Source organism: Python bivittatus, unplaced genomic scaffold, assembly GCF_059951505.1.
Source record: "Python bivittatus isolate LINGU-HERP-01145 unplaced genomic scaffold, Pbiv_v1 ctg000480_np1212, whole genome shotgun sequence".
In the NCBI taxonomy this organism is placed as follows: Eukaryota; Metazoa; Chordata; class Lepidosauria; order Squamata; family Pythonidae; genus Python; species Python bivittatus.
In genome coordinates, this window is record NW_028277075.1 from 15,516,018 (window position 1) to 15,542,893 (window position 26,876).

At 35.0% G+C, this 26,876-nt stretch overlaps 1 protein-coding gene across 2 annotated transcripts in view; it reads right to left on the reverse strand.

Annotated features, from left to right (window-relative positions):
* Window positions 1-26,876, reverse strand: part of AKAP6 (A-kinase anchoring protein 6) — a 235,634-nt gene that overhangs the window by 43,202 nt on the left and 165,556 nt on the right. For both annotated transcript variants that reach the window (XM_088145389.1, XM_088145388.1), the window contains exons 9-10: window positions 7,364-7,510; window positions 1,392-1,616 (exon numbers count right to left, since the gene is read on the reverse strand). In XM_088145389.1, the coding sequence (XP_088001515.1) occupies window positions 1,392-1,616; window positions 7,364-7,510 (372 nt within the window). The remainder of the gene's footprint in view (window positions 1-1,391; window positions 1,617-7,363; window positions 7,511-26,876) is intronic.

The window sequence follows — 26,876 nt, forward strand, 5'->3', positions numbered from 1 at the left end:
ACTATTTATTATAGTTTTATGAAACAGAAATAACTTTCTATAAGGTTAATACATTCTGTTTGTGTTTTTTGTGTTCTCATGAACATAAATTTGCTGGTGATAGTATATTCTGGAATGAAGGAGTTATAATAAATAAGGAGCCTGGCAGATGTCCATAATGGGGCTAGTGGCTTGAAGTCAAGTGGTATGAACACTTGGAATGCTAAAATATGGCATCTCTCTCTGCCAATCAGAGAGACCCCAAATCTGGAACACTGCCTGAAGGAGTCAGTCCCAAGCTGAACTGAGTGATGGGGGATTTCAATCTGGAGCAACAGAATAGCTTAGGCAATGATGGACGATGGCTAATCAGAACCAAACATGTTTAAGGCACTGAGGACTTTTGAGGATTTAAAAGTGCTGTATCACAGCCTATCTAATAGAAGGATTTTACCATCTATCTCCTGACGTGTTTTCCCCTCTCAAATGGATATCTAGTGCTTAATTTCTTCTTCAATAATTGCTGTTGTAATCTTTCTTTCCAGGTAGGCTGAAAGATCATCACATCTTTTGACTTTTTTTATTTTTTTGTTCACCGATTCCTGTGTGGACTCAAAGGAACAACTATTGCACAGCACTGGTGAGGTCACATTCTGTGTTTTCCTTTAAAAACATCCATTTCTGAGTAACCCCAAAGTCAAGTTTGATCCTCCTATATTTGCTGAATGGCATCTCCTGTTATTCTTTTACACTGGCCATGCTAGCCTTGACTAAAAGGAATTCACTCTCTGGAGGCACATTGCCCATCCTTAATTTAGATGAAACAATACAATTAATGTGATATATAGATAAACACTGCTGTCACAGTTACTATCCTTGATCAACATTTTTATTGATTACCATGGCTCAATCTTGCTAGCATATTGGCTAGTGGGCAACAGCTAATGACAAATCTCAACTTAACAGCAAAGGGACTTGCTTAGGGTGCTGGTTCACTGCTACCAATACTGTACTAATACAAAACCAGCTGCATGCATTTTCCTTTTTCTCTTATTTATGCTAAACTTATGCAAGAGTAATTTACAACTTTAGGCACTAAAAATCACACAATGAGTCTTCATTAAGCTGGATGAAGTATACAGAATTCAGTACTGAATACAATGAGACAGTTATAAGGACTCAAGATGTAAGGCTGAAATTATTTTGGTCCTTGCAAATGTTTATGTACAGAAAGATTTATTTTTAAAATTAAGTCCTGTTATAGAAAAGGCAATGTCTTCATATAAATGTGCAGAAATTATGTGTTCATGATTGAATATGCAGGTACAGTATATAGTACTAAACATATATGCATTTCATATTTTATATTGCTCCAAAAATCAACCCAACTTGCATCAATGCTTTTTTATTACCTTAAAGTACTGCAGTTGCTTCTCTGCATTCATTGTTCCTTCATTTTCTTGCCTCAGACAGGAATTGAAGATAAAAAGCTCAGTATCTCTCAGCCACCCTTTCAGTTCTTTGATTCTGACCTCCAGCTGCCTTACCAGGTTGCCACTTTCAGGGGAAAGCAGGTCACGTGACCCTAACCCACTGTGCCCTACCAATGTATCTTGAATCTTCTCTTGTAGGGTTTTCTAAAGAAATAGAGAAAGAAAACATGGATTAATCTAAGGTTCCAAAGCACATGTACCTAACAGCTGACCACTGGCTAGAAAGCAGCCAAATTAGTCACTCTAATGCCTGATTTATGTTTAAACCTATGCATGTTTTCTAAAAACATTATGTTGAGTTCAGTGGGGCTTGATCTCAGGTAAATAGGTACAGAACAGGTTTTAGTGTCTTTAGTATCTTTAGTATATTTCTAATAAACTCGTATCAAAATGCTATCAGAGCTTATACAGATAAATGAATTGCTTTGGGGTAAACAATTCTCAAAGAAGTTTTGTCATCAACAGACTCTTATTGGGTATAATATTCTGGTTATGTTATATTATACCTGATATGGATATATAATCAAATATGTTATACATAGCTGAAACATGGACACTAAACTGTGATTTGTTGAAGTTGCCACAATGCTGGATTTACATATGCTGAACTATGACCCATGGCTCACAAATCACCCAGGCATGATTCACACAAAAGCCAACAGCAAACAAATCACATGATGGCTTAGTTGATGCAAAACCTACTAATCTCAGTTCATCTCAGTGCCACTGTTTTTTTTTCTAGAGAAGAGTTTTAGTAAGAACTGATTTGGATCAAAAAATGTAAGTGGACCTATGACTGAAGACCTACTTGTCCTCTCAGTACCATTACAATTACCTGTCTTTCTTTAAAAGTCTCTGTTGAGGGGCTAGATATACTTTGAATGATGTGGAATAATAGCAAAGAGGATTTAGAGCTAGGAGACAGTGGGCAGAAAATGCAAGAGAGGGAGGTATTTCCCTACCCAAAGAAAAATGTTTCTGGTGCAACAATTTGTATCTCAGCCATTTTTTCTTAACTTCATATATAAAGAGAAGTATGAAATTGTATGATGAGATAACTGATTACCTGGCTCAGTGGATTATAATTTAAATTAATTATAATCTAAGTATGCAACATGGTGTTCTCCACATGCTTTGGAATACAACCCCCGAAAACATTGCCTATTCTTGCTGGAGCTTGTCAGAGTTATGGGCTAAAAGAACAGAAGGACCTAGATTGTGCACTCTGATCTAGATGTACTAAAATTATAACAAGAAAATTTGACTAGAATTCAAAATGAAATATGAATATGTAGGATGTTTTAAAATCATTTATAATAATGGCATTTAAAAATAAGTATATTGGAGGGATGAGGCTTAGGCATCCATAGAGTAGATATACTGAAATCAATGGAATTTAACTTAATCGTTGCTTCCAGTACAGTTTCAAAATAGGACTAAATTTGGTTCCAGTCTACTGCAATTATATTTACTACTGTCAGTTCATTTAATTATTTATTTAAAATGCTAATTTTAATACATTAAAATAACTATACATTTTTTTTTTTGTATTTAATTGATCTATCTTGGTTTAACAATGAGTTCATATAATAAGTAGACAGGTTTTCAAATACTGTGAGCTTCTGTAATCATAGAATGTATATTCAATAAAGCAGGATAATCTGGGATACAGGTGCCATCTAGTCATTGTGTGAATAATAATTGCAGAAGGGTGGTCTTCTTTATAAAGGGAACTGATTAGGTGCCACACTGTATGGTCATATGAAAACCAATAGGAAAAACAAATGCAACAAACTGGGGTTTATCAGAAAATACACACATTTGCTGATATCTCAAAATTGGGCAAACTTATCTCTCTCTTAGTTAAGTTCTGGGTATCATAACCTGCTCTGGTTCTTAGCACTGGTGTATTTCAGGGCAAAGAACCCTATGCCAAGGTAATTGGGAAAACTATATGTGATGGGCATGACAGATTCTGAAGATTTAATAGCTCACAAACATATAGGATAGGCATTTTTCTATATGTTTGTTAATACATTTTTCATTCAGAATCTATTTCAAGTTATCTTAGTTGGCCTTAAAATCACTTTGATTTGTTGGACAGATAGGGTTAATATTAACATATATCTTAGCTCTTAAATTGCAGAGTTAGAAGTCAATTTATCAGGATTCATTGGTAGTTGCAATCAATTGATGCCAATTCTCAGATTCTGGAGAGATTTTCACAAATCCTCTTGCGTACCAACTAATACTTTTATTTCCAAAAAAAAAAAAGTGAAAATGGGAATGCGGGTGCAGCTAGTGTCTAACATGCAGCTAGTGTCCAAGCCAAGCTACTGCAACTTACACCATTTTAAAACAGTGTTAACATGGCAGAGATATCACTGAAGAACAGTTGCATCTTTGCTGCTGTTGGATCTGAAAATGGAGACTGATGCAGATGTATGTATGCGTTATTATTATTGACCTGGCTATTTCTATTTATGAGGCTATTATCTGCTCATTCATCACCACCAATTTTGCATATAAGATTACTTGTATTCAGTTTCACTTGGGCTAATTTAGATAATAGCCAAATATGAGGCATTAAAGACTTGGTTTTGACTTTAATTACAAAGACTCAGACTACTTTAGAATTATGTGAACAGTTACATGGTAACTGGATTTATTGCTATCAAGGCTTTCAAAAGCTAGACCTTCCTTGCCTGCAATAATCAATGGATCATTAAAGGGAGAGTAAGTTAGGATTAGTCCCATTCAAATCAGTGAAATGGTAAATAAGTGTTTTGAGAATTTAACAGTCTAACAATAGGCTTTGAAATACATACTGAATTAAATCAACAGATACTCATCTATTCTCAAACATTGTGCAAATAATGTGTTTGGGAGATCATAATAGAATAAAACAAGCATTCTTGGCAACACCCTTCTATTTTGATGGCTCAAATATTGATAATTTGAAGGCTCTCGGTGGAATCCAGCTTTAGCTATTGTTTTTACGCTGTAACAAAAGTAGCAGCAGGAGGTGAAATCAATGCCCTTGGTGGGTAGGGTCACAGAAAAGAATTTATTGCCACTTTTTTGTTCTGGAACAGTTTGCAATCATAAATTCTTCATAAACAGAATACTTCAGAGAATGGTCCGTCTTCATAAATATACGACAGAGGACATCAATTTCATTTAATTCACAATTTGTGTCAGCACAGCAGATGCCAATGCCTGCCTTGATAGGGTTGTTTAATATGCAATTGAGACTGAGTAATATTCAGCACAGGGGACAAAATTTCACAGATTAAACTGTACGCACCACTGACATTTCATTCTAATGTATTTCCATTCCACACTGTTCACCTTAGATGAAAGTAATATTAAAAACCATATCTCTCTATTTTACCATTGTTAGAAGTTAAAATCCTTGTCTTTAATTTTTTTTCATGCCAATTAAAAGTAATCATGCCAATTAAACAGGAGGCATAGTGTTGTTAGTTTCCACAGTTTTTCTTATTAAATTAAAGAAAACTCCATCAAAAACTGCTCATTAGACATGAAATTTCATTTAAGAAGAAAAAGCAACTTTTTTTATAAATGCAGAAATTAATTTGAAAAAGTAATATAAAATTGCTTCTCGATAGAGAAAGAAAGGACCTTTAAAATTCATTTTAAATGGCAGAGTGGTCTTTTATTTCTGTTTTAAAATCTGATTATTTTAATAAAGGAAAGTTGATTAATTGCTTTTCTGACTGACTGTATATGCTACTGGGGTAACCAAGAATTTAGGACTGTTCTTGAAATGCACTGATTTAAAAAGATGAACAATTAATTTTGTATGCCCAGGGGGAATCTGAGTTTGATATAAAATAGTCCTTTCCGCATCACACGGCATCTACCTTGCTAGTGGAAGGGACTTGGAAAGTAAGAACTATTATGTGACATAACAATTATTTCTTCTTAATGAAAACAAAAGAAACAAAATTAGAAGTAGTATTGCTGCTAAGCATGATTAAAAACTTGGGAATACCTGGAGCAGCTGCTTGAAACATAATCTTACTCCACCCTCAGCAGGTGATCAGTGCTATCAAAACTCATCATACCAAATATCCATCCATTCAGCATAGTATGTGTAGTTCTTTTTCCAGTTTGAACTCAACTCACAGGTCCATGCAGAGATCCACTTCTCAGAACTCTGCATAGAAGACTTTTGTGCTCAAGGTTCCTACTCAGCCTACCAAGCCAAAAGCCAACTCCTGTGCATGTGCCACCTTTCATGAATCAAAGTATCTTTTGTAAAATTGCATCTTTAGATCAAGGCAACATTAAAATGCTGCAATATAAAAATGCAATATTTATTGGAAGAAAGGTTTCTGTCCTTAACAGTTACAAAGTATTCCATGATGCCCAACTCTTTGGGCCAACAATGTGTCCATAGCTTTGATTAAAGCACCAACTGCACACATTTGCCCCTGTCCATGTACTTAGGCCACATATTAGTTACTGAAAACATTCCATGTGGGCTTGTCTAAAAACAATGTCAAAAATTGTAGCTTATAGAGAATCCTGATGGGGCTATTTTTCAGAACGTGTTATTCTTATTTCATTTAATTAACACTTAGTTTGATTCTAAGGTCAGTTCAAAGTGCTATCTTCTGGAAGTTGATTTAAAAAGCAATATGCTCCCACATGTGCCTCTTTGTTCTTTGCTTTCTCTGCCACTGCCATCAGAACTGTAATCAGCAGGTATGTAGAACAGAATCTTTTCACTTGCAGCTCCTGGATAGTGGAACTTACTTGAATTTGGACAGGAATTCAACACTGATTAACCCTCCTTCTGATTGTGGATTGTATGAGAGTGCTATCTTCTGTTGCTTATTTTTCCTGTGGTTATTCTATTCTGATTTTTATGACTATTGTTATTGCTTGCTTGCACGTGGCTGAATCATGCTGCATTGAAACTCTTTTTGCAGGGGATGGATCCAATGAGGGGGGCTGCATCCATTGTTTTTAAGGCTATTATTCAAAAGTGCAAATGTATAACTTCTACTATAATTATTGCTTACCATGACTTTATCATTTAGTTTATAAAGTTACCTGACCTTTGATCTTGAGTGACACCAATTAAGGAAAGGAAGGATTGTAGAAACACATTTGTCTTCTCACATGTATTTTAGCAATTGGCAGTAATGCTTCTGACATAATGCATTATTGGTATCTGGCTAAGAGAATCACTATGCCGCAGATGTTGCCAGATTTTTGAATCTCACATTTAGTTGACAATGGGACCATTATAGCATGAAATGAATTATATAAAACCTTTACTTTTCTGTTTATTTCTTTTTGTTTTTGTCAAACATGAGCTGAACATATTACTATGAAACACATCCTGATTGCCATCCTCAGAGCTGAGATTTCAGATTGGTGCAATATTTGCATATTTGTTTTCTGCAGCATCAGTGTGACCTGAAATATGTAGTGACATCCCCACTTTTCATCTTTAGGGTATAGTAAATAGTTAAAGAGTAGATGTCTCTAACATGTACCTTCAGAATAAATTCTATCAACATTCACTCAAGCATGACAGTCCGTGTATATCAGATATACTGTATTATAGTTGACTTGGTGCATACCCGTAATACATGGCATATTTTACTTACATTTTTTTCTGTATTAAAGTACTAAAATTATTAAAGTCAGACCAGACACAAACAGAGAATAAAAAAGCCAACAGACAAGGAAAATACTATGGGTTTTTTTTCTATAATAGCATGTTTGAAATGTATCTAGTGAATTGAATGAAGGAGATATTTGTGCTTCAAATTAGAAATCAGACACACAGCATACTTCAAGACACAGAAAAAGGACCCACGACCCACAAACAGTAATAAAAATGCAAATACCCCAAGTAGTTCCCATTTTTCATTAATTGAATCCACTTTTTCAAGGAGATCGCTTGGTAGTAAAACACCACTTCTCTTCAGAGCTTCAACTTTACTCAGCAATTCCATCTTTTTGGGATGCCTGATTGACATTTCTACACTGTACCTCTAAAATGAAAAGAAAAAGGTGAGTTAGCTATAGAAAAATACCTTCAATTAAAATATAATCTTAGAAAGTAAGAGGATTCAATATGATAATATTATATATTCATGTACTTCTAAATGATTTTTTAAATTATACTAACAAAATGAGAATAATTAGGATATATGTGACCGAAAGATGGCTTCCTACTCTGTTCAGTAGGGTCCCTACATTCATTTGTTTCCGATTTTTAATTCAAGTTAATGAAAATAATTCACTTATTATAACTGGAAAAAAATGATTTATACAGAACCATTTTAAAGGTGGTGTTTATAAGTTCCCTTTGTACCTCTCGATTCTTGGGGAAAGAATTTTTTTTCATGTTCCTGTGTACAAATTGTTTCTTTGGCTGGGATCCAGAGAATGACTTTAGCCTATTCAAGGGCATAGGAATCTTAATGGCATTTTAAAGTCTCAATCCATATCATAATCTGAGTATATTCACATGTCCCTCTACTCTTAGTTTATGACTTGACAAACAATAATTTCCCTTCCACTGGATCTTCCCAACAGCAGGCACAGTTGGCCATATGAACCAGGACACTAACTTGTTTGGAAACACACGAGTGACTCACTCAACATGGGAAGATAGGCCAAATAATCTACAATAGCTCATTAGTTTCATTGACTTGAAGAAGGGCCCACTGGGTACATTTTTTTTTTGTTGTGTTTGAAGGCATCTTGACTTCAAAGAAAGTCTACTGAGAAATGAAACCTATTCCCCAAGAAACTCAAATCAATGTTCCACTGAGCATACAGATACGGTGATATTACTTTGGATCTCATAATTTGCACCGCAGAATCCACAGGAAGCCACTAAAAGCCTTGTTGACTCTTATAGCAATCTTCTCCAATTGGTGCCACCCAGAGGCTGGAAAATATGATTCCCAGAATTCCCAGCGACAGCAGGCAACTTTAAGAGCTGCAGTTCTACCACATCTGGAGGGTATAAGTTTGGAAAGCCCTTTGTAGCAATCTGTATCACCTGGTCTTAGACTCTGTTTCTGCACAAAAGTGTTTAGAAGAAGCCATGATAATGTCACATGTTATGATATCACCATGCAAATGACATAAATCTGTGGCATTGTGATGTAATGTATGTACAATATGTAAAGTTCTGACTTTATGATGCACATATCACACCCCTCCCACAGATGCCTTAGCCAAGTTGGAAAACTCTGAAACAAATTCAGGCAAATCACAGTCAGTTTACTTGGCAAAAAAACTCTTGCTGGCTACTTTTCTCTCTCTCTGTCTCTGTCTCTGTCTCTCTCTCTCACACACACACAAGTTCATATGCACAATTTCTTCTTGTTTTGAAGAAACAGTGCCAATATCTACTTTTTATTTAAACAGTAGCACGAAACACAATTATCCAAAAAGCATTTAAAAGGTCCATATAAATCATTCATGTCTATTAGCAAATTGCATACCAAACCTTATGCTTTTTTGAAACATCAAGAATAAAGCTCCTCCTGTTGCTGCTGAAGTAAAAAAGTAAAATCAGTAGAAACTAGAGCAAAGTCAAAGTAGACTAAACAATGTTTGAAACATGGGTGCTTTTGTCAGATCCAAGAACACGTTGCCTCACAAAACAAAACAAAAATATAATTGGAGGGTACTTAACAGAAAACAAGGAAGGTGTGAAATCGCTCTTTCAGCTAATAGATCCTCAGCATTTGCATGAATATGTTTGCATATTGTTAGTTTCATATTTTAATCTTTCATTTGCGCTGCACATGAACATCATTTATATTTTGCCAACTTCAAATATTAGTCATTTGTGGATCACAGAGCAAAATGTTTTAAATTAGATGATTTAAAGTATTTCTCATTATTAATGAACACAGATCAGATGTCAGTGTATCAAAAATAAGCATGAATATGCATAAGAGGCAACCAGTGATTGTCTAGATTTATAAGAGAAACTTGTCTTTTCAATATGTGAAAGGAAACCAGAAGCTGTTTTTTCTTTTAAAAAAGTCTGCATTAACAAGAAATAATCAGGTTTCAAATGATAGGATTGGATCACAGAATAGCTAACCTTTTCCCTGGGCTAAAATTGCCAACAAGTATCCTTGTTGGCTCTATATGATTGCCTTTTCAACTGGAAAGGGTGACTAGAGGAGATTACAATCTGCTTTATGTAATCTGATTTCTATTTAAAGATGATATAGTTGAAAAGGATTTACATAATTATTCCTGTAAGTACACATAATATCAGGAGAAATCCAAGTCTGTTTTAGCCAGACAGTGTAATCTACTTGGTTTCACTTATTTTGTATTTTTCCTAGAGGGTTAATAGACTAAGGGAGTTCTCTAGCTGTCTGACAATGTTTTTGACTTGGCTATTAATATTTTTCACCTGTAATAAACTGGGTTCATTTGCTTTGGGCTGAAAAATATTATGGCTGTGTTTTTGAACTGGCAGAGATCAACATCTAAACAAAACAGGCAACATATGTCTCTTAACAATAATACTCTAGTTATCATAAAGACCTAATGCGTATCATTTAATTTTGGCACTAAATAAAGTGGTTGCGCTATGCAGCATAACACGAAGAGTCCCTGTGACAGATGCTATAAAAGATTATTACATTAAACCAAATAAATAAGTTAGGCTTCTATATGTTTTCTGTTTCCCTCACAGGGTATCATATCGCATAAACAGCATGATAAAAGAGGCAGATTCCTAGAATATGCATTGTTACAGTGGCTGGAACAGTTGTAGGGGGAAAAAAAAACATTTAATGGAAAGATGCACCAGCTATGAAAAGAACAGTCAGTATTGTTTCAAGGTAAAAGACTTAAACTGAAGTTATTTATTTCACTGTGAGAAAAATGCATATTCTACTGTTGAGCTGGGGTTCTGATAGCACATGGTAATTTTTTTTTACCCTTCAAACACCTACACTCTCTTCAAAATTAGCTTCCCGGCTCTATCAGTGCTGCACAACCCTAGTCTAGTAGGAGTTCTTTATCCTGTGGTGAGAAGATAATTTAATCTTCATATTCATTCTACCCTCAGCATTAAGTGAGCAAAGACGGCTGTATTGTGACAGGCTGTGAATGTTATGATATAGATTACTGTTCAATAGCCAACAATGAGATTAAGAATTTTAAAAGTCACAGGATTTCCTCTTTTTATTCTCCCTTTTTCCTCCATCCAACAATGGCTACAATAAATAAAATGATTAATATTTAATTTTCTACTTCATCTGCCTGGGGGGGAAAAGCCTTACATGTTTTTACTGTAAAGTCAGGTGTTTGTATCTATGAACAAATAGGAAGTGCTTTATTTTGAATCTACTCAAGAGAAAAAGAGCATGATTTAAGTTGAGGAATTTTGATTCCTCTCTCCTCCTCTCATTCTTTTTTTCCTTCTTCACTTAAAAATCTTTTAAAGTAATTAAAGCTGATACACACCGGATATCTTGTAAAAAGTTTGTAATAAAGCCAATTTGCTGGAACATAATCAGGAAATGTAGAAAAGATTATTAAGAGAATTTTGTGATAAACGTTTCCTAAAATGGCCAGCTTTTTCTTTAAAAATGTGTGTGTGTGTGAAAAATCACACCCCAAAATTCTGTCCAAACAGAGACTGGAACAATGCCTTGAAACAGCATTAATTGTCACCATGGAAACCAGAAGAATAAGCCATTTTGAAACCGGCCTAGAAGGCACTCATTGAGCAACTAAGCATTTTTTTTTTTTTTGTCTCCTTCAGTGTTAAAGAACAAGATGCCTAGTCACTAAGAGGTCAAAGAAAGAAATCATTATGAAAAGATTGTGGATGTCAACTCCGTGGTTAATAATAATAGTAATAATAACAATAACAATAATTCTGACATTTAATAGCAGACCAAGACGTTATTGCATACTTTCCCTGAAAGAGAAACATCACACATTCCTATTCCCCACCCACAAACAGAAAGATCAGGATCTAGATACATATTCCTGCCCTGGAGTGAAATGTTAGGCCAATATTATGCGGCCCTTGGGCCTAAAGCTCCCTGGGAATTTTGTTGTAATAAAACTTCAGAAGAGGAAAGCAAAAAAAAAAAAAAAAAAAGCTGCATGATGGAATTCAAAATAATGCTTTAAAAGCACACAGAGAGATTAAGACATCTATTGTAAGACTTTTGTATGGTGCTTCTGTGGGTTAAAGTGAAAAGAGACTAGACATACCAAACATAGTGAGTGTGACTATAAGGGAAAGAAGAATTAAGTCAAGGAACACTTCTCTGTTGTTGGAAGTTATATTACTGGGAGTGTGCTTCACTTTTTCAGATTGTACGCCATGCATCTTATACGTGTTTTAATAATAGCATAATACATGCTGCTTTGAGGAATTAAACAACAATGCTTAAGATTTCACTAAAACACACTGCAAGATTTCTCTATTGCAAAAGAGTAATTACCAGTCATAAATACATCTCGTGTATGAGCACACACAACACACTTACGTGTACTTCATTTGCAAATATCTCCTTTATATGGGCTGTACAAAGCCTCTTATTAGGAACACTGCCCCGTGGATACGTTCTCCAATTACATTAATAAATGTACATTGCATTAAAACTGATACCTATGCATGACTCAAGTCTTTGCCTGTCATCTGCCTACATACATACACATCCTTTGCTTTCTGGCTAATATTCGTGCTCTTCACGCCTAGGCTTCATGGTGGCCCCTCAGGAAGCCCATGCCTAATGCCATTCATTAATGAACAAAGACTCTTTTTATTCCAGAGCCCAGGGTCCAAAGCTCAGCTGTATACATGCAGAGCGAAGGAATCTGCTAGAGGCAGGCTACCCTTCACAACAGCTCGTAGGCACCAACTCCTTCCCTAACACCAAAGCAAGACATTTTACAAACAATCCAGAGGCAGGGTTATATTTCATATTTCATACATACTGTGTATGTATGAAATATATAAGTACGATCAGAAAGCCTGGTTGGTGTTCAGGTCTTAGGATGAGTATTTTTGTCTAACAGCCATTACTTTGTTCAAACTTCTTGCATTCTCCTACTGTTAAAGCATGCCAAATAACTGCACAGAAAAATTATAGACTTCTATAGTTGTCCTCGTAATGAATAATATGTTTTCTTGATTGGGACAAATTTGCTATTAAGCCCTGGGGAAAAAAATTAAAAACTGCAATATCATTTAAAGTAGCCAGAACTCATACAGCAAATAACATCCAAGACTAAGAATTTGTTTTTTTCTTCTCTAAGTTATTCTGGTTGCATGATCTAGAAATCACACTACTTTGGCTATGTATTGTTAATTGGAGATAAATTGCATTATTTTTAATATAAATCAAACTATTATATTAAAATGAATTGCAAATTCCCCAGTAGAAGTTCATAAAACAATCTTTTAAAAAGTGTATTTCATTAATAATTTAATTCCAATTATATCACCCTGAAAACTGAAGGAAGAGACCAGTAACTTGTTATTATTAGGTCTCTTTTAAGAATGAATAATAAAAAAATTGCACAATGTCATTTTTACACAAAAAACAAGGCTTAATGAACCTACAAGTGCAAAACAAAAATTTATTTTGTTTTTCAGGTAGAGGTATGAATATGTATTTATGTATGTGTGTATACATATATATGTGTATGTATGTATCTATGTGTGTGTATGCCAGCCTTTATGTTTTTCATCTAAGCTACCCCATCCCCCCACAGTTATATTTTTGTCACAATTCTACAGAAGAGAAACTCTGATATTTTTAAGTATTTATCTTTGTTCATAATAAAATAGTGTGGTTTTTTTAACCAATTTCTCCACTTTTAGGAAAGAATGTGGTCCAAAGCATTTAAATTTTGACTGTAACTGTAATATCTTTTATGCCCTTTAATGAGTTGATATTAAATATTTAATACTGTTTAGGGCATATCCAGTACCACCAAAAACAGTTATATTCCCAGCAGTCCCACTGTTTCAGGCAGAAGGCTTGATTGATCCTCCTAGCCAGAATTGAGTAGAATGAAAAGAAGCAGTTGGAAAATAGCTGCAATCATTTAATGCAGATGACCTCTGACAGGCTCACAGCTCTTCTATCTGAACAGAAAATTTGCATGGGGTCTCTGTGCAGAGGAACAATGTAACCTAAATGGTAGACAATCTTTATTCTAATGAAGTGGGTGTCAAGGTCAATGTAAAACTGCAATGATAAATGGTGCACCACTAGGCAAGAGAAGTTGTGTAGGCATTGTACTGCTTTCACGTTAATTGAAGGCTGAAAATGCATGAGTGAAAGCGTAAGACTCTTCTCACCGCAATGTGTTAATGCAAAGAAAAAAAATGTTTTTTTTTCCAGGACTCTGACCATTGATATGAATCTTATTGCAACAAGGGCAGTAACATAAATACAACTGGTTCAGCCAATAGTGGGTGAGCGGGAAGGAGTTGTTATTCGGATGCTTTATTTCTAGACTAACAACTTCCACAATCCACTCAGAGTGCCAAAAGAATAACAAGTCTCCAGACACCTAATGTAATTCCCATGATCCTTTTGCTATTTAGAAGATCTGTCTTTAATTAGTTCTAAACAAGCAGCCCTTTAGACAACTCTTCATTAGATACCACTCCTTTTGAAATAACTGTACAACCACCATCCCCTCTGCAGTTGTATTCCAATGTTATTATTTTTCCCTAGGTTCCAAATTTCCTTGTTAGTATACAGTTAATATCTCCAGGTGCCTTTTGTTCTGAATAAAAATTAGACCAGTAAAACTGGGTTTTGTTATGCAAAGGGTGGTATGCCTGAAGTAGGAACTAAACTACAATCAGTTATTGTGGCTTTGTCAAAATGGTAGTGCAACTATAATTACACACTTCATCAGTCAATCAAGCAATTTGTAGAAGGCAGTACATTTTGTCCTGTAAAACAAAAGAGAGTAAGATGCTTTTAAAAAATCCTTAATAGCTTAAGCCTGTTTCAAAGTATACTGCTGCTCACTAATATACTCATTAAAAGCCAAGAACTCCAGCTTTATTTATTCAAACAAGAAATATATTATCAGATTACCAATATCTGAACATTTTTCCAGCACTTTCAAGCGTCTATCATATAAGACATGAAATGCTTACTTGTATTATCTGATAGCTCCATCTTATTCTCCTCCAAATTTTTTGGATCCATTTTTGTTTGGCTTTGGAAATTGTTATGGGACAGAATCTGCTTTGACTGCTCTGATGGACAACCTAAGCCAGGAGCTTGACTGGGGAACTGTGTTACTGGTTCTGTTCACTCTCACCACAGTTTTTTAAACAATCAACCATTAATTCACAGAAGTAGTATCCCCAAGTCTGCTCCCCAAATTAGGATGTAGAAGGGAGAAGGATGGCAAAATCCCCAGTCTCCAATCAAGTACACTGAGGCAAAGGAGCAAGAAACATCTGAGATGTTTAGGCTTATAAACTAAACTAAGGTAAAGTAAGCTAAAATAAACTAAGCTATGCTAAAATATAAGTTTCATCTTATTCTGCTTGCAATTTAATACAGATACAGAACAACTAGGAGAGATTGTCCAGTGATTTCATGGTTCTTGTTACTACCAGTATGCAGTTAATACCCATCCAAGCTTTTCAATATCAGTAATGTACTGGATTAAAATGAAAAAATTATTGAAGCCTCATCCACACTGAACTCGTTGCTGTTCCAGAGAATGCTTTGAAAAGGAAATCAGGAACAAAAATTTACTTCTGCTTGAAAATGTAGGCTTATGTTTAGATATACTCTAACATTCAGCCCTTAATTGGGATGTTTAGGTTTTGATAATGGCCAGAGGCACATTTACATATCTAAGGCAAGTATGCCAAGCACACCCGTTTCTCAAGATGCCCAGTCCAAGTTCCTTAACCGATGCTTTAATTACTTCTTGTTTGGATTACTGTAATATACACTTCTCTCTATCCCATCATTATTGGAAATACATTTGGTAGGAACATGAGACAAGGTCTTCATGCTAGTTGCTCTCAGGCCCTAAATCTCTCTCCCAAAATTGTCTGGGTTGAATCCCTCCCTAGCAAAAACATTTTCATCACAACAGGCTTTTAGCATTTACATTGACATTGCTTTCCAACAGCTTTATTAGACTCAGAAGAAAAAAAAAAGATACAAATATCAAATTAACAAGCTAATAAATAAGAACTCAATATATAATATACAGTTTAAAAATTGAGTAGAAATATTTAAACATTGTACAAGTCAAGCAAATTGCTTGAATATTCTTTAATTTGTTCCTAAATGGATTTATTCCTGAAGTAGGGTGATGAGTTTTATTGTTTTAGTGGTATATTAATTAATGAGTTTTAATAACTTGTTTATTTAAGTGTTATTGTTACTGGGTTTTTTTACTGGAAAGGCAGGAAATGCATTGAATGAAATGTAAACTGAGTTTGTTAAATTCATATGTTTTAAAATATATACTTATGAACATATAATGTTAAGCCCATACTGAAGTGAAACAGAGGCATATAGATTCTTAGCTAGTGCATGCCCACACACATACAATCCACACACACATATAAGTCGTTTTTCATTAGGGTAGCCCAAATAGGCCAGCAGAAAATATCTCAACAAACTTCTGTACACATAAACTGTTCATAAATTTGAAAGTTGCTCTGGTTTCATTCAATCAAGTTAACTTGTTCACAAACATTTAATAATATTTTTTTCAAATATTGAGATTCTACTTTTCAACAAACTTCTCATGGCAATCATTAAACCACAAATCTATCAGTTATCAGAATATGTGGGTTCCTTTTAATATTTAGCAATAGTCACAAACATCAATTAATGTATTATTCATATCTGAGGATACAAACTGTTGAGTGAAGGCTGGAAGATAGTGGCTTGCTCAAGAACTTCACTTAGTACATTTCAGCTAAGGATATTCCAGCTCACTGTTTTATGTCTGATTTTAGAATCTGATAGAACCCAACAGAAAACACTTCCATTTCTAAAACGTTTCCCTCTGAATAAATTCCAGCTGTACTGTTTAGTGCCTCATATTTAGCAACTTCTGTATGAAGCAATGCTTTTGCATACAGAATAAATTTTCCTGATGCCACAATCAAGAGAATGCACTTCTATATATTGAAAAAAAAAATATTGTATAGGCAAATGTTCCTGATGAAACTGTTAAAAACTGTACAGCTTCATCTGTGTGTGATTTGTCAGGTCTGAAGCTTTGACGTGCCCAAGGGGCAGACCCCAGCGGGGAGTAGGCTGCAGAGCTAAATAGCTGTGAAAGAAGTCTTAATGTAGGATGGAATTCAAACTAACCTTGACATGACCTCAGGAAAAATATGCAAAAAGTAAAATGAATGCACTCTGCAAGATACATCCTAATTTTGTGGCCAGGCTGGTTAGTTTCACAAACATAACCAAGACTTTAAAAGCAAAATAAAATATGAGACGAGGAGGAAGCAGGAATTCAGGGAAAACTTAAGCAGGCATGATGTGTTTCAATGAAGGCATGTGAACAATTTGGAAGCAATCCAAATAAAAACCAACACTGAACAATATTGTTGTCAGCCTGTCTATTCAGGAAAAAAAAATTTTTTTAGGTTGAATATAAATGACACAAAGCCAAGATTACATCATTGCATTACAAAGTCTGTTGTGGCTTTTAGCTGAATAGGCCTCATGGATCTACTAGTTGATGGTAGTTATTCAGCAACTTGATTTTTAAAATGTTTTCTTTTAGTTTTACTTCTATAAGTATAGATTTTAACAGATTTATTTTACTGCTGCTTTATTCGGGAGCCTGTCCACTAGAAGGAAATGAAATTCCAATATTGTCTTTATTTAGTTTTTATATATTTTTGCTCATGGTTTTTTTTTTTGTTCAACAAAGCAAAAATAAATTTATCTGAACAGAACTGACAAAAATGGCACAAAAGCTAGATATAAAGATATATTAATTCACCACAGATTTAGCTTTACTTTTAGTATACAAGTTATTTATGTGTTAATAAATTACCTATCTATATCTATCCATCCATCCATCCATCCACACACACAGAGTCTGTCTGTCTGTCTGTGTACACACAGCCAAAATACCAGTATTTGATTTCCTATATCATGATCAATACCTTCAAATTCTTCCATATCAAGCAAACTTAGGAAAGTACTTATATGGAGGAAAGTAACAATTTAACTTTATATCCAATGTTGCAAGTTTGCAAATATATGGTGGAAAATATGCGCCTTTATGCTCATATGAATTCTGCCAGTACCTGTACCTGTAACCATCGATGTGTGGAGTCAAAGCTACTTCCTTTATGCATTTGCAAAGTGTAATTTCTGCAAACTACTTCTGCAAGTAGCTGTGCTGGTCCATTACAATAAAAGAATCAAATAATGTTCTGATCAGTAGAGATAAATGCATTGTCAGTGATTCAGTGGGTCTGTCATATTTTAAACTATTCCTTCATGAATCACAAATTATACCTCCACTACTGGCACAGATTTAGGGCAGCTTCACATAAGCTTTCAAGTTTCTTATTTTTTATATGTTAGTTTATATCATGGCCAGGTTGCCTACTCACATTCAAAATCTGTTTTCTTCTCACCCTTACCAACAATCACACATTCATATAAATTGGAAAGGAGGGGCACAACAGCGCAGGAAAGGCACAAAAGCAATTTAAGTTCTCAGAGGATCGAATTGTTAGATTCTACAAATCTTTGCGTTTGTATTAATTTACTGGAAACACTACAAGGAAACAGTATTACCTCTATTTTTCAACCATTACACAGGCTAGTTTTGCATGTTTCAAGCACATATACAAAATTCCCTATACCTTATTCAAATTACCTGCATACATTTGCATGGCTTATGTAAATTTAGGTTTTTCTTAACACAATTGCTGGGCAAGGGAGAAAGGAACATCTTTAAAGGAGAAACCAATAAAATAAACATATAGCTATGCTGGCCCATAGACCTGGTCCAATTGAGATTTAAGTATTTAGACCTTCTTCAAGGCAGAATTGTTTTATTTTGTTGACAGATCATCTCAATAGTTTGTGCCACCATGTCTGCACAAAATGCTATGGAATGGCTTATTCAGGATACATTAGCAGCTCTATGAAATACTACCATTTTAAGACACACATTTTCTTATAATTGTGCTGGAGTACTGGGCTAAATGTATCCAAAGGAATTCTTCAAACCTTCAACCAAGACCTTCAGACATAATCTAGATGTTTGGATTATGCATTTTCGTTTGCAGAAACATAAAACCTATGAGAAGCAAAAAGAAACATTCTTTCTCTCTCTCTTTCTTGCATTAGAGGCTTTTAAATACTAAATTCAAAATTTTGATGTGGGTTTTCCCAAAGGAAAGAATTACTCAAGTTTAAGTGAGAAACAGTATGATGTAAATGTCATTGCTGAAAAATGACTACAGTGTTTACCACCCAGATCCACTGAATGAAATCCCAAGGTACCTTGCAGCTGGACTGGATACAAAGGTTCTAAGACTGACACTTAGAGCCAATCACACCCCAATTGTGAAGCCTTCCCTATTTACAAAATTTCTCCCATAGGTGGGTGTGGCCAGTTACAAAATACCCATTTACTCATAAGGCTAGCCAAATAGGCTGCCCACCGCATGCCCTCTGGGCACCCAGTTTGCTAGTATACCTTCCAATTTATTTTTTCTTTTTCTTTCTTTCGAAATGGGCCCAATTCCAAAACACAGAGCTGCAGCTATCTCTCATTTACATTTTCTAAGCATGCCATGGGATCTATGTGGGACTCTAAAACATTATTGTAAACAAAGTTATTACAGGAGGCCTATGCATTAGTTTGTACCATCCCAACTTTCCATTTATTCATTTTTTACTGATTTAAAAGAGTAAAGATGCATTAAAGTCTGCTGGACACAGAATCTGGCAGGTACCAGGAGAATCATCTACATGTCATTTCATCCAATATGCTTGGTATCTTTATATGTTGCGCCAATGTCACCTGAATATCTGTCTGGTGGAATCATACCTTTTTCTTTGGATGTGTGTCTGAACAAAACCAGATGTGACAGTAAATGTTTGATTACATTTGTATCTAATTTTTCCCCATCTTCTGAATAAATAGAGTGGGAAAGGGAACCAGGTTATGGACCAGGACATGTGGAACAGTTGTGTCTCTCCTCTGAAACTGTGATTAGGTATTAGTTAGGTTTCGATTGTCCTCCTGGGGCTATTTAGAAGAATAACATTGGTCATTTAAGTGCAGTTGCACATTTGATGTTACAAATTGGTGATTTGTTTCTGATAGTTTTAAGATAGCAGGGAAAACAAATGATTTGCACTTGTTTTCTTTGTAATGTTTGAAGTGGTGAGAAAATAGAAAACAAAGACAACTAAATTTAAGCAGTCTGTAATTTCACTTATTTGAATTGGCAGAAGCTTAAGAACTGCAGTATACTTCTTTCACAAAGAAATACTTTATTCCAAGTAACAATAACTGGAATACTATGCATATCTACTCATAAGAACTTACATTTGCTAGGTATCTCATTTCCCCATTAAGTGTGCTTAGACAATCAGTCTAAGTCTTTATTATTTTAGACAGTCATCCTCCACAACTGAAGAAATTGTACTGAAGTCTGCAGCATTGCACTGTACAAGATTGCATAGTCAGATTTTTCAGTCAGATTTATAGTACAAAGTATTAATATGCCCTACATTTAAAAAATGAGAGCAAGATAGAAATATTTCAGAGAATCTACAGTACTTTATACATTAATAGGCTATCCTGATAATACTGTGACCCTATTAAATGTAATTTTTCAGGCCAACAGTGATTGGCACTAGATACTGACATTTGAGGAATTGCTATTATATTGATTTTGTTCTTTGCATTTTATATAATCAGCTGGACAAAGTGATACTGGCAGAAGTTAGGTGTCATTGGGTAAAGCAATTAAGCACTTAAGAAAAAAGCTAGCACATTTAAACCATGCCATAATCTTTAAAGATATTTTTCTGAATTCAATTTTGCTACCATTGATTCAACAGCAGATAACTTCTGTGAATAGGAGATTGATATAAGTTTAAAAGGACCATAGAGCCTGAAGTTAACATTGCAAATTCCATAATGTGACACCCACAAAGAAATTCCACCAGGCAACAGACATTTTTATAAGTACTATTGCGTTATGAAAGTTTTAAAACCAGAACAGAACTATACAATACACAATGCAGTGTGGGAGGCCACCTGGTGGTCAAATGAATAATTAAAATTGAAAGACAAGCAAAACATTGTCAGCTATGAAGAATTAAAAGTTTACAATATGTAACTGAAGTAAACATTTAAGAAACAAGTCATCTTTGGTGCAGCTTTTTCATGTTCGAAAATTATAGCAAGGAACCAGATTTCCTATACAAATTATACAATGTCCAAAATAATTCCCTAATTGTTAGATTTTTTTTGATTGAGCAGTGATTTAGGAGCCATCACCAAATACAGGTATATTTTTAAGGATCCCGAAGCTTTTCTTTCATCTAGAAGGATTTCAAAAATATAAAGAAATGAAGGTATTAATTATATTAGTGATGTCAGTTTACTTCTGGAAACAACTCTGGGAAAGCGAGTCTGATTTTAATAGTGATACAGAAGAGGGAATTCCACCAGATTCCATTTTCCTTACTTCTGCATAATAAGCTACAACTACAAAATTTCTCACTTTTGCGAAGTATTTAAGGTATTTTTTTCATTACAGTTGGTATCTTAATAATCATCATCAAAGTCTAGATAAGTCTTTAGGAAGGAAACTTACATAATCAAAGAATTTCTGCTTTATTTGATATTATTTCACTAAACTAAAATACGTCAAGATGTTTGTTATTTCTATCTTGCAGTCCAAATTTGCAATAGAGAAATAAAAGTTTTTATCCAAATATTTATTGCCTGGCAATTCCATGAATTATAGTTCCAAAAAATCTGGAGGCATCAGGTCAAGAAAGGGCTGTTTAAAATATAATTTTATTCTTGTTATTTTGATTTCTGTATTTTCTCTTGAATCTGATACTGTTTTAAGTAGTCACTAAATACTCTTTTTAGTTTTCATTATAGTGAGAAGGAAATTGTATAGTTACATAAAATGCTTATTATACAACAGGCTTTGCTCTAGAGTAAGCACACAATGGTCGATTTTTTATTAGTATTACAGCATATGGGCAGGGAGTAATCTAATCCTCATAACCAATCCATTTCTTTCTAAAAGTTCCAACATCCCCTCTATCCATCCACTCAAGACTGGATGCAGAGGTCAGCTGCATAAATACATGAACATCAGTTTGTGTTTGACGTTGGCCTGACGTTCTTTGCACATGTGTCATTCAGATGCCAGGATGGTTGGGGAACGCAATAGCATCTAGGAGGCAAAGCTTGAACTTGATATCATGCATCTGATATCTGCAATATCAAACATGTCAAGAGTTTCAGATGGCAAAGATTGCTCAATGAACTTAGCATGGAGCAAGATTCACTGAATTCTATGGAATTTTATTGCTAAATAGACATTTACAGCTTTGCACTGTCAGCTTCTTGAACAATGGATTTGAGAGTAACTCCATGAAGATCTCACTATCACAAACAAACACTGATTCAATTAAATATCACATTTCTTCCAGTTTCTTTGGCTTTTTGTTCTCCATTGCTGAAAATGACACATTGTGAAGAAAATCAAACAAATCCATCCCATTACATGAAAAGATAGTTTGGAGGTTTTCAACAAGAAGTCTTGAAATAAGTTAATCTCTTTTCTTCTCATTGAAAATTAAAGTCTATACCTAGAATTTGAGAGAGGAAAAAATAAAGCCTTTGTTTTCTTGCATTCAAACACAAATATACTTTAAAACAAAAGGGAAACCCTATGGAACCAGAACATTTTTTTTCAAAGTTGATCTGAACTTTATTTATCCTCCTCCTTCAATATTATTCCTATAGCAAGTTATAACATTTAAGAACATTTAAATCAAATTTTGCTACACTTGCTGGGAGCAAATAAAAATGAGAAACTGAGCAGTAGCAAGCCAGATGATTTCAGAAATAGGGCATAAAAACAGTAGCACTGTCCTCCATCTGATATTCAGTGGCATAACTTCTGAACATGTAACTAAGCTACTGATAGACTTGTCTGCTATAAATTAAACTAATCACCTTTTAGAGTCATCTAATGTAATTGTGATTGCCATGTCTTGTAATACATTGTCTCTTGTAATGTAAAGATTAAAAAAAATATTTTATGTAAGGCTGTGGAAGATAGAATCCAGTAGGCAAGTCATGAATGATTCATGAAGAGTATGGATGACCAAGAAGAAGCCACCTTGGCCCAGTTTAATCCCCTCCTCTCTATTTCTCTTTTATTTTCTACATGTATTGTATGTTACATTGTAGTCAGGACCATGCTTCTAGTCATACAAGAATTAATCAAGGAAGAAGAGTATCATACATTATCATTGGTAAAAGAGAGAAGAGATAAGAAGGGAAGAAGGTGAATAAATTATGCTATTCTAGGGCTTTTCTTCCTACACCTTCCTAATCACCCCTCCTTGCTCACTGCCTTCCTATCATCTAACATTCATGTACAGAATCTTTCCCTCTGCATTGGAGATAAACTCAAGGCTTGATACACATTCTGAGCAGAAGGTACACAGACACCCTCCATACTGAAAATGGATAGGAGGTCATGCATTGCCATTATCACCAATTGTCATCATCTTCTTGAATTATGTCTGTCTGTATTTGGATTTATATTCTCCCTTTCTTCTTGAATCACAAAGTAGCATACATACTAGTACTTTCTCCAATTTTTCTCCACAACCATCTTGTGAGGTAGATTGAGCTGGGAATTAGTGATAGGCCCAAGGTGAACTTGAACTAGGGTCTGTCTGCTCCTATGTAGTCCTACTGAAAATAAATATGTATAATAAAAGTAAAGTGTGTATCCTGAAAAAGTAAACATGAGGATGACAATATTATCTGTAGTATTTCAAATACCCTTTTTTCATTTTTATGAAAAACAATCTCAAACTGTATTTAGGTCTGTATCAGAGAAAATGGCTGTTTAACGTGCAACACAACCTCTGGTTCAGTGTTACAAGTTGAAGTCATATTTTATAAAAAATGAAAGGCTGCAATTTTTGCCATTTAGGTTAAAAGTTTATTAGCAAACCATAATCAGTATCCTGATTGCAATTAAACAAGGCTCCCAAATGGGTCAACATGCTTAAGTGCGATCTGCAATCATTTAGATTTTAACATGATAGTTATTACTTATTACCAGGATGCACAATGAGATATTGATTACTTTTAACCTTTAGATCTAAGGATTCAAGAAAGGTCAAGGCAGTAGAGCAGTCTACTTTTCCCGTCGAGTAAACTTATGGCCTCTAACAGAATTCTAATGATTCTAGTTGGCAAGGCAGATCTGAAATTAGTTTATTCTCTTGGCAGACAGCTACCATGATCTATTTTGAAAAGTCTGCATGGATAGCATATTTTATACTGCTGGCTCTTGAACTTGTTGAGGGTATGTAGGGGCCATCTGATTAACTTCAGCCTCTGTTAATGTTAACTTTATCCAGTGCATAATATATATTTTGTAGATTCAAAGTATATAGCTTACACACACACAGATACATATGCAGATGATAAACACTTAAGATAAATAAATGTATACTGAATTCCTCAGCCTTCCTGGATCTGTTAAAATACTGTCTACACATCTGTAAATTGGTAAAATTAAAACTACACTTACTGCTGGCTTCACTAAGCATGTAAGCCTTTTTGTTCTCCTAATTAGAATAAAATCATCTATTTGGACAAAGCTGTTATTCAAGATAAAATGATACAGGGAGGGCATTTGTGGAACGACCAGCTTTCTTTCACTTTGCTAACATTTGGAATGGCTTCGTGCATTTATACCCACAAACAGAACAGAACTCACACTTCAGTTCCAGAAGAATTATGGGCAAGAGAAACATATAACTGTTGTGTTACATTAATTTGCAGAACACTTGGCATTATCACTGCCAAGTAGTCAAATTGTTCCAGGTTGTTCCGGAAGGTTGTTATTAATAGCATGTTTTCTGAGGAAAGTTCTGTCTACTTTTGGAACTGCATTTCTGTTGCCAAGGAAACTCCTTAAGCACAGCATTCTCTGAGCACACTGCTGCTTTTGTTTGCCAGGATCCTATTCATATCATCTAAGTAAGCACTTTACGCATACTTCAGGCTGCAGTTTCAAACACTGAAGTATTATAGCTTCTGTTCACTGTTCTCTTCAAATATATTTTACCTCCTCCACGTTCAGTTTCCCAAATTATTTTAAGTTTATTTTCAACTATAAAACAGAGAACTACTCCATTCCCCCCGCACTTCACCACCACAACACATTTTTCATGCATTTGAATTATAGCTTCATGAGTTATAACATTAGTCTTTAAGTGTTAATTATCTTTTCACTCCGAAATTAATGTAGTCATTTCCTACTGACTCCAGCCTACACTGTTATTGGAGCACAGAGCAAAACATGTCATTGAATTCTAAGCCAGAATTGTTGTTGTGATTAATCCTGGTCACATGGACCATCTCTGCCAAAAGGAGATCACTGAAGAAAGGTGACAAAGACAGTGATTTCCTGTCAGCAAAGAGTACGACAGGGGCTGTCTAGAAGTGATGCAAATGAGGGAAACATTCACCATGGTTTGTTTGATCCACTCCAGGACACAGCATTGCACAGAGTCGGGAAAGAGGCACGTGGAGCAGCAGCACACCCAGAGGAGAAAACGAGCTGTACCTTCAGAAGCACAGAAATCCTCTATCCTCATACATTTTACCAGTGAAAAGAAGAGACATAATTGCCCACAAATGATTGCTGCCTTAAGCATATTACGCATCACTGCAGGCTCATCCCTATACAAGTAATAGATTTAATTCGGCAGTAATCTATCCTGGACTGCTTAGCAACGTGTGTGTTTGTCCTTCAAGTTAAAATATGATAGGAACAAGGATCTCAGAAATGTTTGATGCTGGGTAGTGGTGGTGAATGTCACCTACTCACCTACCCTCAGGTGCATTCACAGCTACATATTTAATGGGCAAGTAGTAAAGTAAAAAATACTAAAATATAGTTACAAATTTGCTAGAGATTCAAACCAATCTGTTTTTACTAGGAAGGAAGCTTCCTAGAATTCAGTGCAATTCTCAGAAATCCCACCCATCTGGGGAGCTCCTGTTTAAGAAGGCTAAACCACCCAGAAGGCTAGAAACACATATTATGGTTAAAGTAATCAGAACTGACAAATAAATTTCATCAACTGCTGCATATGTGCAAAAACAAAACAAAACACACATACACAAACACATACACAAAGCTAGTTGGCATTACATAGCACACTGTGGACGTTATGGGTTTTATCTAACTGTCTGCTGACCAAGAAGCATCCAACAGAATGGACTTTTTTCTCCTTTTCTCCCAGCAGGCATTCAAAATTAGCTATGGAACAATGTTTTAGTTCATTTACTTACAGTATTATAATATTTCCACATACCTCTTCATCTACATTTCCACATACCTCATAATTAAATCACAAAGTGATTTAAAAGAATAAAAATGAATTGTGAACAATGAAAATTGAGCATTAAAGCAAAACTGTTTACAGTAGTCATAGAGTCATAGATTCGGAAGGGACCATTTAGGCAGATATCCAGATTAAAGCATCCCCAGCAGATACAGTAGCTGTCAAGCCTCCATCTGAACATCTAGTGAAAGAGAGTCCACCATCTTCTGGTTTCACTGATACTCTTACTATTGGGAAGGGCTTTAAATAACATTTGATCTGAACTCAATTTTCTATGACTTGAATCAAAATAAAGTGGATTAGTTCCCATGATTGGGAACTCTGTTTATGCAGCCTAAAATTGCATTTGCATTTTTGTATTCACATACATATTGCTATTCCAATATCTTCTTCACCTGGTTATCGTGACCAAGCCAGGTATTCCCTATTCTATACTTACCCATTTTTACTTCTTAAGTGAAGAGCTTTCACTTGTCCCAGTTAAAGTTCATTTTGTTACTTTCAGCTCATTTCTCCAATTTATCAGGATCAAGATTATTTCTATCCTCTAGAGTATCAGCTCTCCCACCCAATTTTGTGTCATTTGTGAATTTGATAAGCATTCCCTCCACCTCTTCATCCAAGTCATTGAAGAAATATTGAAGTGTAGAAAACCCAGAAATAATCCTTGGGGCACCTCACTTAATACCTCTATCTAGTTTGGTGAAGCCACTGA